General features: G+C 52.7%; 1 protein-coding gene across 3 annotated transcripts in view; it reads left to right on the top strand.

Moving 5' to 3' along the window:
• NT5DC2 (5'-nucleotidase domain containing 2) overlaps positions 1–13,458 on the top strand; it is a 53,646-nt gene that overhangs the window by 39,830 nt on the left and 358 nt on the right. For 2 of the 3 annotated variants that reach the window (XM_043442545.1, XM_043442542.1), the window contains exons 2-11: positions 9,932–10,116; positions 10,204–10,302; positions 10,536–10,591; positions 10,677–10,770; positions 10,893–11,021; positions 11,131–11,191; positions 11,280–11,382; positions 11,501–11,602; positions 11,779–11,860; positions 13,103–13,395. In XM_043442545.1, the coding sequence (XP_043298480.1) occupies positions 9,932–10,116; positions 10,204–10,302; positions 10,536–10,591; positions 10,677–10,770; positions 10,893–11,021; positions 11,131–11,191; positions 11,280–11,382; positions 11,501–11,602; positions 11,779–11,860; positions 13,103–13,395 (1,204 nt within the window). The remainder of the gene's footprint in view (positions 1–9,931; positions 10,117–10,203; positions 10,303–10,535; positions 10,592–10,676; positions 10,771–10,892; positions 11,022–11,130; positions 11,192–11,279; positions 11,383–11,500; positions 11,603–11,778; positions 11,861–13,102; positions 13,396–13,458) is intronic. The other variant, XM_043442544.1, reaches the window with a different exon arrangement.

The following is a 13,458-nucleotide window of genomic DNA, read 5'->3' as shown; positions in this document are numbered from 1 at the left end:
GTCTCCAGGGCGCCCGGGCCTCAGCAGCTGAGGCGCAGGCTCTGGACTCTGGGACTTCAGGAGTCGTGAGCCGTGGGCTCAGCATTTGCGGCGTGTGAGCTCAGCAGTTACGGCGCACGAGCTTAGTCGCCCTGTAGCATGCGGAATCCTCCCAGACCAGGGATCAAACCCGGGTTCCCTGCACTGGCAGGCAGGTTCTTAACCGCTGGACCACCGGGGACATCCTCTGTGTATTTTTTTGTTTCTGTAGTCATCTCTGGGTTATTTAGTAGCATGTTGTTTATCCTCCATGTGTTTTTGTGTTTTTCATAGTTCGGTTTTTTCCCTGTAATTGATTCTCATAATTCTGTGGTCAGAAAAGATGCTTGATATGATTTCCATTTTCTTAAATTTATTGAGGTTTGATTTATGACCCAAGATGTGATCTGTCCGGGAGCATGTTTCGTGTGCACCTGAGAGAAAGTGTATTCTGCCGCTTTCGAGTGGACTGTTCATCAGTATCAATTAAGTCTCTCTGGTCTATTGTGTTAAAGATTGTGTTTATTTATTTTCTGTCTGGATGACTTGTCCATTGGTGTAAGTGGAGTGTTAAAATCCTTCCCTGTAATTGTGTTGGGCTCCCCTGTTGGCTCAGACAGTAAAGAATCTGCCTGCAGTGCAGGAGACCTGGGTTCAAACCTTGAATCTGGAAGATCCCCTAGGTAAGGGAATGGCTCCCCACTCCATTATTCTTGCCTGGAGAATTCCATGGGCAGGAACCTGGCGAGCTACATTCAGTCCATGGGGTCACAAGCAGTCGGACGTGACTGAGTGACTAACACACTACACTTATCACTACATAATTGTGTTAATTTTGATTTCCCCTTTTATGATGATTAGCATTTGCCCTATGCATTAAACTGCTCCTGTCTTGAGTGAATAAATATAATTGTTATACCTCCTTGTGGGACTAATCCTCAATCACTGTGTAGTGACTTTCCTTGTCTCTTGTAACAGTCTTTATTTAAAGTCTATTTTACTGGATATGAATGATGCTATTCCAGCATTCTTTTGATTTCCATTTGCATGGAATATCTTTTTTCATCCCCTCATTTTCAATCTGTGTGTGTCCCAAATTCTGATGTAGGTCTCTTATAGACAGCATATATACTGTTCTTGTTTTTTTTCATCCATTCAGCCAGTGTGTGTCCTTTGCTTGGAGCATTTAATCCTTTTACATTCTAGATAATTATCAACATACAAAACAATAAGAAAATGGTAAAAGGAACATGTATCTGTTTTGTGGGTCCGTTTCTTGTGTTTTCAGCCTAGAGAAGTTCTTCAAGAATTTGTTGTAAACCTGGTTTGATGGTGCTGAATTCTCTTAGATTTTGCTTGTTTGTAAAGCTTTTTTATATTTTATTTTTGCCTGAGCTATGCAGGATGTGGGATCTAAGTTCCTTGACCAGGGATCCAGCCCACGCCCCCTGTATTGGAAGCACTGGGTTTTAAACACCTGAGAAGTCCCTTGTCTGTAAAGCTATTGATTTCTCCTTGGAATCTGAATGGCATCCTTGCTGGGTAGCGTAATCTTGGTTGTACTTTCTTTCCCTTTCATCACTTTAAATATGTCCTGCCATCCCGTCTGTCTTGCAGAGTTTCTGCAGAAAATCAGCTGATAATCTTATGGAGATTCCCTTGTCTGTTTTTGCTGCTTTTACCTTGCTCCTTTTTTTTTTTTTTTTAAGTTTGATGAATATTTGTCTTTGTGTATCTCCTTGGATTTATCCTGTTTGGAACTGTCTGGACTTGGGTGCCTATTTCCTGTGTTAGGGAAATTTTCAACTGTAATCTCTGCATGTATTTTTCTCCGACTCTTTCTCTCCTTCTAAGACCCCTGTGATTTGAATGTTGGTGTGTTTAATGTTGTCCCAGAGGTCTCTTGAGACTGTCCTCATTTATTTTGATTCCTTTTTTCCTTATTCTGCTTCTCAGCAGTTCTTTCCACCATTCTTTCAGCTCCCTTATTTGTTCTTCTGGTTTGGTCACTCTGCTATTGATTCCTTCCAGTGTATTTTCCATTCCAGTTTTTCTTGTGTTTCTCATCATTGTTTGTTCTTTAGTTCTTCTAGGTCCTTGTTAAAACACTTCTGTATTTTCTCAACCTGTGCCTCCATTCTCTTTCTGAGATTTAGGATCATCTTTACGGTCATTACTCTGATTTTTTTTTTTTTTAGGTAGATTGCCTATTTCCTCCTCATTTGTTTGGTCTTGTAGGTTTTTACATTGCTCCTTCATCTGTACCAAATTTTTTTGTCTCTCTTTTTTATATTTGATGGATGGGACTCTGTTCTTGTCTTGCTGGTTGTTTGGCCTGAGGCGTCCAACCCTGGAGTTTGCAGGCCGTAGGTGAGTGCTGCGGTGAGGACCTCTGGGAGAACTCACTGTGATTAATATTGCCGGGGGTCTGAGGTTCTCTCTTAGTCCAGGGGTTTAGACTCAGTGCTTCCCCCACAGGAGCTCAGGCCTGATCCCTGGCCTGGGAACCATGACCTCATAGGTCACACAGTGCTGCCAAAAAAAAGGACAAGAAACAACAAGGAGAACAGTAAAAACGAATAAAAAATAAAATAAATCTAGAAAATATGTTATAAAAAATAGGGACTTCCCTGGTGGTTCAGTGGCTAAGACTCCACGCTCCCAATGCAGGAGGGGCCCAGGTTTGGTCCCTGGCATGGCCAAAAATATATATATTAGAAAAATTAAAATGTAACAGCAGCAAAGCTAAAGAGAATCACTACAGCAAGGGGAAAATAGCCAGAAAAGACCCTGCGGGGCTGGGCTTAGGCTCAAGACCTGCACAGCCAGAGGGGCCCCTGAGAGTGGAGATTCAAGCCCTGGACCTCAGCAGGCTCCCGGGTCCTGAGCAGGTTGGGGAGACCCTTGTCTTGTTCCCCTCGCTCCCCCAGCCACCCCTCAGGGGTGCCCGTCCCACCCCGTCTCTGCTTTTCCCCCCTCCCTCCTTCCCACCACATCCTGCCTGTCTGCACCGAGGCTCCTCCAGTCCCCTAGGTCTGAGGTCCCCCACCAGCACCTGGGTGGTGCCCCTTTGTTAGGAGGCGTGAATTCCTTGTCCTGTTACCCCATCAGCTGTGCCTCAGCTCTGGTTTCCATTTTTGTCCTCAATACTCCTCAGTCCTTTTTTTCCCCACTGTTTTAAATATATGACTATTTATTTGGGTGAGCTGAGTCTTCACCGGTGTGTGGGCTTTCTAGGGATTAGAGCACCTGGACTCGGCAGTTGCGGCTCACAGGTTCTCTAGTTGTCTCAAGCTGATTTAGTTGCCCCGAGGCATGTGGGATGTTTGTTCCCCAGCCAGGGATCTAACCTGCATCCCCTGTTCATTCTAAGTGTCAGAGTTTGCTTCTCCTAACCCTAAACTGCCAGTCCATCCCTTCCCGCCTCCCCTCCCTCTTGGCAAGTAAAAGTCTGTTCTCTCTGTGAGGCTGTTTCTTCAGCTCAGCCGCTCAGTCATGTCCAGTTCTTTGTGACCCCGTGGACGGCAGCACGCCAGGCCTGCCTGCCCATCACCAACTCCCAGAGCTTGCTCAAACTCATGTCCATCGAGCCGGTGAGGCCATCCAGCCATCTCATCCTCTGTCGTCCCCTTCTCCTCCTGCCCCCAATCCCTCCCAGCATCAGGGTCTTTGCCAATGAGTCAGCTCTTCGCATCAGGTGGCCAAAGTATTGGCGTTTCAGCTTCAACATCAGTCCTTCCAATGAACACTCAGGACTGATCTCCTCTAGGACGGACTGGTTGGATCTCCTTGCAGTCCAAGGGCCTCTCAAGAGTCTTCTCCAACACCACAGTTCAAAAGTATCAATTCTTCTGTGCTCAGCTTTCTTTATGGTCTAATTCTCACATCCATACACAACTACTGGAAAAACCATAGCCTTGACTAGATGGACCTTTGTCAGCAAAGTAATGCCTCTGCTTTTTAATATGCTGTCTAGGTTGGTCATAACTTTTCTTCCAAGGAGCAAGTGTTTTTTAATTTCATGGCTGCAGTCACCATCTGCAGTGATCTTGGAGCCCGAAAAAATAAAGTCTGTTTCTTAGGTATGTTCATTTGTGCCCTGATTCTTCCCCCCTCTTTCATTCTCTTTTTCTCTTGCCCTGTCTCTTTCTTCTCCCTCTCCCTCACTTCCTCCGTCTTTCTTTCTCTTTCTCTCCCTGCCTCCCTCCTTCTCTCCTGATCTTTCTCCCTCTCTTATCTGCTTCTTTCTCTCTCCCACCCTTTCCATCTGTCTGTCTTCCTCAGTGTCTCTCTTCCTATATATCTCTTGGCCTCTCTGACTGTCTCCTGGTCTCTATCTGTCTCTCTGTTCCCTTCATCCCTTTCTCTTCATCCCTTCTTTCCTATCTATCTTTCCCCGTCTCTCCTTCCGTCCTCCTCTATATGCCGCTCCCTTTCTCTCTCCTTCTTTTCCTTCCCTTCCTCCCTCTCCCCTTCCCCACTCCCCTTTCTTTCTCTGTCTCTCTCCCTGTCACTGTTTCTCCGTCCCTCCCACCTACTCTCTTGGTGTCTCCCTATTTCTCTCTCTGTCTCTCTCTCTCCCCCCTCTCCCCATTCCCTATTTCTCTGTCCGTCTGTCTCTGTTCCTCCGGCTTAGTCTCTCTCCCCATCTCTCTTTCTCTCTCGCTCTGTCTTTCCCACCCTCTTTCCCTCTCTCTTGGTCTCTCTCCTGTCTGTCTCTCCCTTTCCCCACATCTCTCTTTCTCTTTCCTTCCCACCCTCTCTCTGGACCTCTTTTCTGTCCCTCTCCCTCCCTCCCTCTCCATCTCTCTGCATCCCCCTTTTCCCTTCCTCTTCCTTTCTGTCTCTCCCTCTGCCTCCCTCATTCCCTCTTTTTCTGTCTCTCTTTCCCTCCCTCCCTCTCTCTATCTTTTCCTCTACCTGGCCCCCTGTTTTCTTTCACTCCTCTTTCTCCCTTCTTCCCTCCCTCTCCTTTCGTCCCCCTGTATCTTGTCTCCCTCCCTCCCTTTTTCTCTCTCCCCCTCCCACGTTTTCTCCTGCCCTCTCTCCCCCTCCCTCTTTCTCTGTCACTCTCCCCCTTCATCCCACCCCTTCTCTCAGCCTCTCTCCCTCTCTGCCTCTTGCCCTGTCTCTGTCTCCACCCTCCTTCCCTCTTTCTTGGTCTTCTCTGCCTCTCCCTGTGGCTCTGTTTCTCCCTCCCTCTCTCTTTCCATCTCTCTCCCCCAGTCACCCCGTCTTTCTATCCCTCTTTCTCTTCCTGTCTTTCTGTCCCCCCCATTCTTCCTTTGTTTCTCCCTCACTCCCTGTATCTCTCTCTCTGCCTCTCTTTCTCCCCTCTTCCCTCCCTCTTTCTCCCTCGCTCCTCCCCCCAGCATGTCTCTGTCTCTCTCACCTTCCCTCCCTTCCTTCTCTCTGTGCCCTATTTACATTCCACATATAAGTGATATCATATGGAAAGATTTGTCTTTCTGACTTCACTTGATATCATAATCTCTAGTTGCAACCTTCCATGGCATTATTTCGTCCTTTTTCCCTGTGTCTGAGTAGTACTCCTTGTATGAATGTACTACATCTTTAGGGGCTTCCCTGCTGGCTCAGCTGGTAAAGAATCTGCCTGCGATGCAGGAGTCCCCGGTTTGATTCCTGGGTCGGGAAGATCCCCTGGAGAAAGGATAGACTGCTCACCGCAGTATTCGTGGGCTTCCCTGGTGACTCAGATGGTAAAGAGTCTGCCTGCGATGCAGGAGACCTGGGTTTGATTCCTGGGCTGGGAAGGTCCCCTGGAGGAGGGCATGGCACCCCACTCCAGTGTTCTTGCCTGGAGAATCCCGTGGACGGAGGAAGCTGGCGGGCTACGGTCTGGGGTCTGGGGTCGCAGAGAGTCGGACACGGCTGAGCCACTAAGCAGGCACACCCAGCACATCTTATCCATTCATCTGTCACTGGGGGTGTGTTTCTGTGTCTTGGCTGTTGCGTATAGTGTTGCTGTGAACACAGGAGTGTGTGCACCTTGGAAATTGGTTTTTATTTATTTATTCTTGGCTGCGCTGTGTCTTCGTCGCCGCACATGGGCTTCCTCAAGTCTCAGCGAGCGGGGGCACTTGCGGTGCGGGGCTTCTCGTGTGGCTGCTCTTGTCGAGGGCCGGGGGCTCTAGGGCAGGCGGGCCGCGGCAGCCGCAGGGCACGGGCTGGCGTTGGCAGTGTGAGCTCGGCGGTCGTGCAGGCGCTTGGTTCCCCTGCCGTGTGCTGTCGGGTCTGACTCTGTGACCCCGAGGACTGTAGCCCGCCAGGCTCCTCTGCCCATGGGATTCTCCAGGCAAGAACACTGGAGTGGGGTGCCATTTCCTCCTCCAGGGGATCTTCCCGACCCAGGGATGGACCCAGGTCTCTTGCGTCTCCTGCACTGGCAGGCGGATTCTTTACCACTAAGCCTTCAGGGAAGCCCCTGCAGCACGTGGACTCTTCCCGGACCAGAGAGCGAACCTACGGCCCCTGCATTGGCAGGCAGATCCCTAACCACTGGATCACCAAGGAGGTTCTTGAATTATAGTTTGACTAATAACATGCCCACGAATGGAACTTCTGGATCATATGGTGATTCTATTTTATTTTTCTGAGGAACCTCCACTCTATTTTCCATAGTTTCTGTTCCAGTTTGCATTACCACCAGTGGTGGAATTCCCTTTTCTCCACACCTTCTCTAGCATATGTTACTTGTAGACTTTTTAATGATGGTCATTCTAACCTGTGTGAGGTGGTATTTCTTTGCAGTTTTGATTGCATTTCTCTCATAATTAGTGATGTTGAGCATCTTTTCATGTGCCTATTGGCATCTATATGTTTTCTCTTAAGGAATGTCTTATTTATGGTCTTTTGCCCTAAATTGTCTATTTGGTTGTTGTTTTGTTGAATTGATGTTGAACTATTTGTATATTTTGGCAAATAATCCCTTGTCTGTTGCATCCTTTGTAAATATTTTGTCCCCTTCTACAGGCTGTCTTTTTGCCGTTGTTAAGGTTTCCTTTGCTATGCGAAAGTTTGTAAGTTTGCTTAGGTCCCATTTCTTCATTTTTGTTTTTATTTGTATTGCCTTGGGAAACTGGCCTAAGAAAACACAGGTACGACTTAGGTCAGAGGATGTTTTGCCTAGGGGTTTTCTGGTGTCATGTTTGTGTGTGTGGTGTGAGGGTGTGTTCTGGTTCAGTGGTTTACATGCAGTTATCTAGCTACAGCTTCCCAATGCCACGAAATGCTTCCCTAGATGGTTGGATGGCATCACTGACTCAATGGACATGGGTTTGGGTGGACTCCAGGAGTTGGTGATGGACAGGGAGGCCTGGCGTGCTGAGGTTCATGGGGTCACAAAGAGTTGGACGCGACTGAACTGGACTGAACTTACTCTTAGGAGCCAGGAATGGCCTTCGTATGTCGTTACAAGGGGGCTCAATCCTAGCCACTTCTAGGAACCACCTGTATACAGAGGGGAGCAACTGGCAAGACGTTCCTTTTTTGATGAGTTTCCTGGCACAGCTTGGGCAGAGTTTTCTTCAGGGTGCAGTTACCTTTTCAGCCTTTTTTTGTAGGTTGGGGTCTCCATGCTGAGTGCAGTTTCCACTTTGTACCTAAAGCTTTGTTTACTGTTTGTGTTATTTCTGTGATGAAAGCGGATCCATGGGTCACTCTGTATAGTAGAGGGAAGGCCGTACCTAGGAATAATGTCCTTAAAAAGGACTTTTGTCACTTCTGATGCTTTTCCTTTTGGCTGCAAAGGGCTCCACTCAACCTTGATCCAGGTGTAATCCTTGCAGTCTTTAGCTAACATCTTGAGGAGGTTGTGGGAATTTTTAAATCCTTTTGGCATCCCAAGTCTGACATAGCTCAGAAATGTCAAGTTTATAAAAACACGGGAATGAGCCTGAAATCACATCCTCAGTGGTCACTTAAGTTTTACCGTTGTTACTCCACTTTGACTTTTAAATGCATCCCTCTCATCAGTGTCAAAGAAGATGTACAGTGCATATGTGAGAGGTCACAAAACAGGCCACTTTTTAAAGTTAAACCATGTGTTAATATAAGCCAGTGACTTCCCCATACCTCAGTACATGGAGATTTTTATCACTTCCCCTTCTGATTGCAAATCTTTCAGTAGAAAACATTGATAATCAAAATATCTATCCAGTTCACCCTGGATGTAGATCATGTCTCTCAGTACTGGGTCTCCTTTATATGTACCTAGTTAATCCATGTTGGGGAAAACCGATCAGGTGTGGTGAGCAGGCTCAGAGGTATGTTAATGAGGAAACACTAAAGGCCATACATTTTATCGCTTACATCCGGCTGTTATACAGTAGCACACGTGTAGCAGTACATCCAGCTCAGCAGCATGGTGTGAAATTTATTAGAGACCTGTATTTGTCATAAGGTCCTTCCCAGAAATTTTCTTGAAGATGAAGCACTTTTGCAAAAGCATCAGAGTACAACTGTCTATAAATGACAGGACTTAAAAGGGCATGGTTAAACATCTGATTACAGTGTAATGAAACTTACAGTGTAAGGAAACTTTGTTACAATAACAGAATTACAACTGATTATGTTTAAATTAAAGTATCAAATGTTGTTATTCAGTCAAAGTCCTGTCTGACCCTCAGCAACCTCGTGGACTGCAGCGCGCCAAGATCCCCTGCCCTCCACTGTCTCTCAGAGTTTGCTCAAATTCATGTCCACAGAGTCAGTGATGCTCCTGACCATCTCATCCTCTGCCGCCCTCTTATGCCTTCAGTCTTCCCCAGCATCACGGTCTTTTCCAATGAGTTGGCTCCTTGCATCAGGTGGCCAAAGTATTGGAGCTTCAGCATCAGTCCTTCCAATGAACACCCAGGACTGATCTCCTTTAGGATGGACTGGTTGGATCTCCTTGCAGTCCAAGGGACTCTCAAGAGTCTTCTCCAAAACCTCAGTTCAAAAGCATCAATTCTTTGGCGCTCAGCCTTGTTTACGGTCCAACTCTCACATCCTATGTTACTACTGGAAAAACCATAGCTTTGACTATATACATTCTCAAGTCAGCTCTATGTTGGGGGCCAGATTTGATGCTGAGAAAACAGCCTCTGCGCACCAGTGCAGAATCAAATCTGAGAGTCTGGGATGAAGTAGAAGAGAACAGCTTTATTGCTTTGCCAGGTTAAGGGGGAGACAGCAGGCTTGTGCCCCCGAAAAACCACCTCACATCCAACCCAGGAGGAACTAGTGAGGAGTTGTTACAGCAGTGGTTCAGGGTGTGTGCGGGGCCTGCACACCTTCATCGTGTCTCAGGCAGCCTCCTGCTCTTCTCTCGTTCCTCGGATCTGGCCTCGGGTTTCTCAGCTGCTTCTCCCCTGTGTCTGCACCCTTTCCCTTCCCAGACTAGCAGCTGTTTGTATCTGTCCTTTGGAACCCAGGGAAGGTCATAGAGGCTGGAGTCTCCTCCCTACAGACAAGAAACAGGGGACAGAAGGCTTCCGTGCCCAGGAGCCCCATGGGGTCCTGTTCCGTTTCAGAGGCAGCAAATGTTATTAAGTGACTGGCGGGCAGCTGAAATCTGATTAGAGGGGCCTCGCGGTGAGGCCCGTGGCAGGTGCAGAGTCTGCAGCTCCGGCCCTCCCCAGTGCTCCTCACCCCGATACTGTTCCTAAGTCCCAACCCCAGCTTCAGCAAGTGGAGAGGGTCAGAGCACAGCCAGGTGTCCCCTGGGGCTTATAAAGGCTGGAGGAGGAGCAGCTGGGGGCATCAGTGCGGTCACTCTGTACCCCTCGGCTCCTGATCCCGCCTGTGGGACCCTGGGCGGGGGACTCTGAGCCTGTGTGACCCGCCGAGCTAAGAGCACCCACCTTAGGGCGTCTCAGGGCCTGCCTCACACTTGCACCTCCTCCTCTAGACCTCCTGCCCCCTGAGGTCTGCAGTCTCCTGAACCCCGCGGCCATCTATGCCAACAACGAGATCAGCCTGCGCGACGTCGAGGTCTACGGCTTCGACTACGACTACACCCTGGCCCAGTACTCGGACACGCTGCACCCGGAGATCTTCAATGCCGCCCGTGACATCCTGGTCGAGCACTACAAGGTGAGGCCGGACCACCCCTGGCTGGGTGGCTGAATGGATCCCGAGGCAACTGCCCGGCGGGCAGGTGTGCCAACACCGCTGGCTCAGGCCTGGCCTCGTTTCCCCCAACAGTACCCAGAGGGCATTCGGAAGTATGACTACAACCCCAGCTTTGCCATCCGCGGCCTGCACTACGATATTCAGAAGGTGAGCGGCCCCTCCTGGGGGAGGCATGTGGGGACCGCTTCCTCAGCCACCCGTCTCCTGGCGGCGGTGGGCTCATTTTCCTACTCCTTTGGCCTCAAAGCCGTACTTCCTCTTGGCAAGCGTGGGGTGCCCTTGCTACCACCCAGCTGGGGCGTGGGGGCTAGAAAAGGCTGGCTCAGAGCCGATGGCGGGCTGTCGCCTCACCGCCCATCTTGCTCCCGCGGTGCCCCTAGAGCCTTCTGATGAAGATTGACGCCTTCCATTACGTGCAGCTGGGGACCGCCTACAGGTCAGTGCTGCCCCGGCCTGGCCCCGTGCCCCCACCTTACACCAGGGCGCCCCTGTGGACTGGTGGTCTCTCTGCACCCACCCAGGGGCCTCCAGCCTGTGCCAGACGAAGAGGTGATCGAGCTCTACGGGGGCACCCAGCACATCCCCCTCTACCAGATGAGTGGCTTCTATGGCAAGGTAGGTGCCCGCCTCCCGGGGCGCAGTGCCCGCACCCTGGTGTCCCCGCGCTCACCCCCAGGGCACACTGCCCTCGGGTCTCCAGGGCTGGAGGGCTTGCTCAGTCAGCACTCCTTCCCCAGGGCCCCTCCATCAAGCAGTTCATGGACATCTTCTCACTGCCAGAGATGGCACTGCTCTCCTGCGTGGTGGACCACTTCCTGGGCCACGGCCTGGAGTTTGACCAAGCGCACCTCTACAAGGATGTGACAGTAAGGGCCTGGGCCTGCGCCCCAGGGTGGCGTGGACGGGAGTCCAGATACAGCAGGGCAGGTCGTCCTGGGCTCCAGTGAGGCCTCACTGCCCCTCCACTGCCCCCAGGATGCCATTCGGGACGTGCACGTGAAGGGCCTCATGTACCAGTGGATCGCGCGGGACATGGGTAAGGGGGCTGGGCCCTGCTGCGGCTGCCGGGGCCGGCGCGGGGCTGGCCCTCACCACTCGCTTCTCCCCCCCCATGTACTTCCCAGAGAAGTACATCCTGCGAGGGGACGAGACGTTCGCTGTGCTGAGCCGCCTGGTGGCCCACGGGAAGCAGCTGTTCCTCATCACCAACAGTCCTTTCAGCTTCGTGTAAGCGCCCCTGCCCCGGCGGGGAGGAAGCGGGACTCGGGGACTCAAGTTGGTGGCAGAGGCCTGGAGCCTCCCTCGGACGCCTGCCGCCTGTCCCACTCGGCCCCTCTCCGCCCAGGGACAAGGGGATGCGGCACATGGTGGGTCCCGACTGGCGCCAGCTCTTTGACGTGGTCATCGTCCAGGCGGACAAGCCCAGCTTCTTCACCGACCGACGCAAGTAAGGCCTGGCCGGGGTGGTGGGCCCAGGGCGCGGGGGCGGGCTCGTGCTTGCTGCCCTGTGGACCCGGGGCCAGGGCACCCCTGTGCTGACGGGCGGGTGTGCCGCCTGTGGTCCGGCCGCAGCCTGGGAACCAGGCCCTTGAACCTCACCCCAGGCCTTTGAACCCACCCCAGGCCTTTCAGGAAACTTGATGAGAAGGGCTCGCTGCACTGGGACCGCATCACCCGCCTGGAAAAGGGCAAGATCTACCGGCAGGTGAGAGCTGGCTGGGTGGGCGCTGCCCCACACCTGCGGGGGTTCCGTCCTCGCTCAGGGCCTGGGGAGGCCCAGCCCCAATGCTCGGCGTCTCCGTGCCATGCTTGCCTCACCTGGAAGAGGCAGACTCTCCTCACATGTGCTGTGAAGCTCTCCGGTAGCTCAGGCGTTCAGTAAGCACCCACTCAGTGGTGCTGGGCCGTCTGCTGCAGCCAGACAGCCTGGTGGGGGCGGCTCACAGGCCCCCGTCGAGACCCCTTTTCCTGGCTGGCTAGGAAGGGGAGGAGGGGCCTTGTGCTTGGCGGGGAGGTGCTAGGTGGCTGTGAGCAGGAGGTGAAGTATTTGGCTCTGGATGGAGTGTGGAAATTCTGGCTGAGCTGGGGCTTCTTAGAGACAGTGGTTCGGGGTTGGGGGTTCCGGCCAGTAGCGCAGCCTCGGGCTGCCTGATGCCGAGCCCAGCTTGCAGGCAGCACCCCGGCCCCGCACCCTGCCCGCTGCTCAGCCTCCCGCGCTGGCGGCCCCCTTGGGCAGAAGCTGTGAGGATGACACTGTTGTCTTGGCCTCCTGGCTGAGCCTGGGGAGCGTCACTCCACCTTTCTGGGAAATGCTGAGTTTTCTTCTTTGGCAAGTTTTAGACTTTTCTTTAGGCCTCATGTTCTGAAATTTCACCACGTATGTGGTTTCTCTGCTCTCTCCGTGTCTCCTGCCAAACTTGGCACATCCTCAGCACTCCGCCCGCTCATCCTTCCCTGATCCTGGGGCCTGCACCTCACTCTCTCTACCTGAGTTAACTCCTCCTCACCTGTCTCCCCCGTGCCTCTCACACTTCTGCTGTCCCGGCCCACCCCGGTGTCTGCTCCCCTACCCGCGTCCCCTGCTGTGTCTGATGGAGCCTGGCTGTTTCCATCTTTTCTCCAGCTTTGGCGCAGGAGGGGCAGGCAGCCTCACAGGGAGGTCTGCCGGGCCGGCCTCCTGGCTTCAGGGCCGTGGGGTCGCGGCTGCAGTTTGTTTCCCACAGAGTGGACTTGGGCCCTCGCTGGCGCGGGTGTGAGGGCACAGGGCGGGGAGGCCTTCCTGCCGCGGGCAGACCCCGCGGGCCGGGGCCCAGAGGGGCCCACAAGGCCGCGGGAAAGGGCAGCCCTGCATCCGGCCTCGCTGCCTCTGGGGAAGCCTGGTGGGGAAGAGCCCCGGGGGAGCCCCCGCGGCACAATGAGCGTAGCTGTGGGCCCCCCCTCCCCCCAGGGAAACCTGTTCGACTTCCTGCGGCTGACGGAGTGGCGCGGCCCCCGAGTGCTCTACTTCGGGGACCACCTCTACAGCGACCTGGCGGACCTCATGCTGCGGCACGGCTGGCGCACGGGCGCCATCATCCCCGAGCTGGAGCGCGAGATCCGCATCATCAACACGGAGCAGTACATGCACTCGCTGACGTGGCAGCAGGCGCTCACCGGGCTGCTGGAGCGCATGCAGACCTACCAGGATGCCGAGTCGCGGCAGGTGCTGGCCGCCTGGATGAAGGAGCGGCAGGAGCTGAGGTGAGTGGGGGGCCCGGGCAGGCGGCCGCGCCCCGCCCCGCCCCCTGGGAGCCCCCCGAGTGC

This window comes from Cervus canadensis, chromosome 22, assembly GCF_019320065.1.
Source record: "Cervus canadensis isolate Bull #8, Minnesota chromosome 22, ASM1932006v1, whole genome shotgun sequence".
NCBI classification, from domain to species: Eukaryota; Metazoa; Chordata; class Mammalia; order Artiodactyla; family Cervidae; genus Cervus; species Cervus canadensis.
Note: the sequence above shows the minus strand (reverse complement) of the source record. Positions and strands in the feature narration are given on the sequence as shown.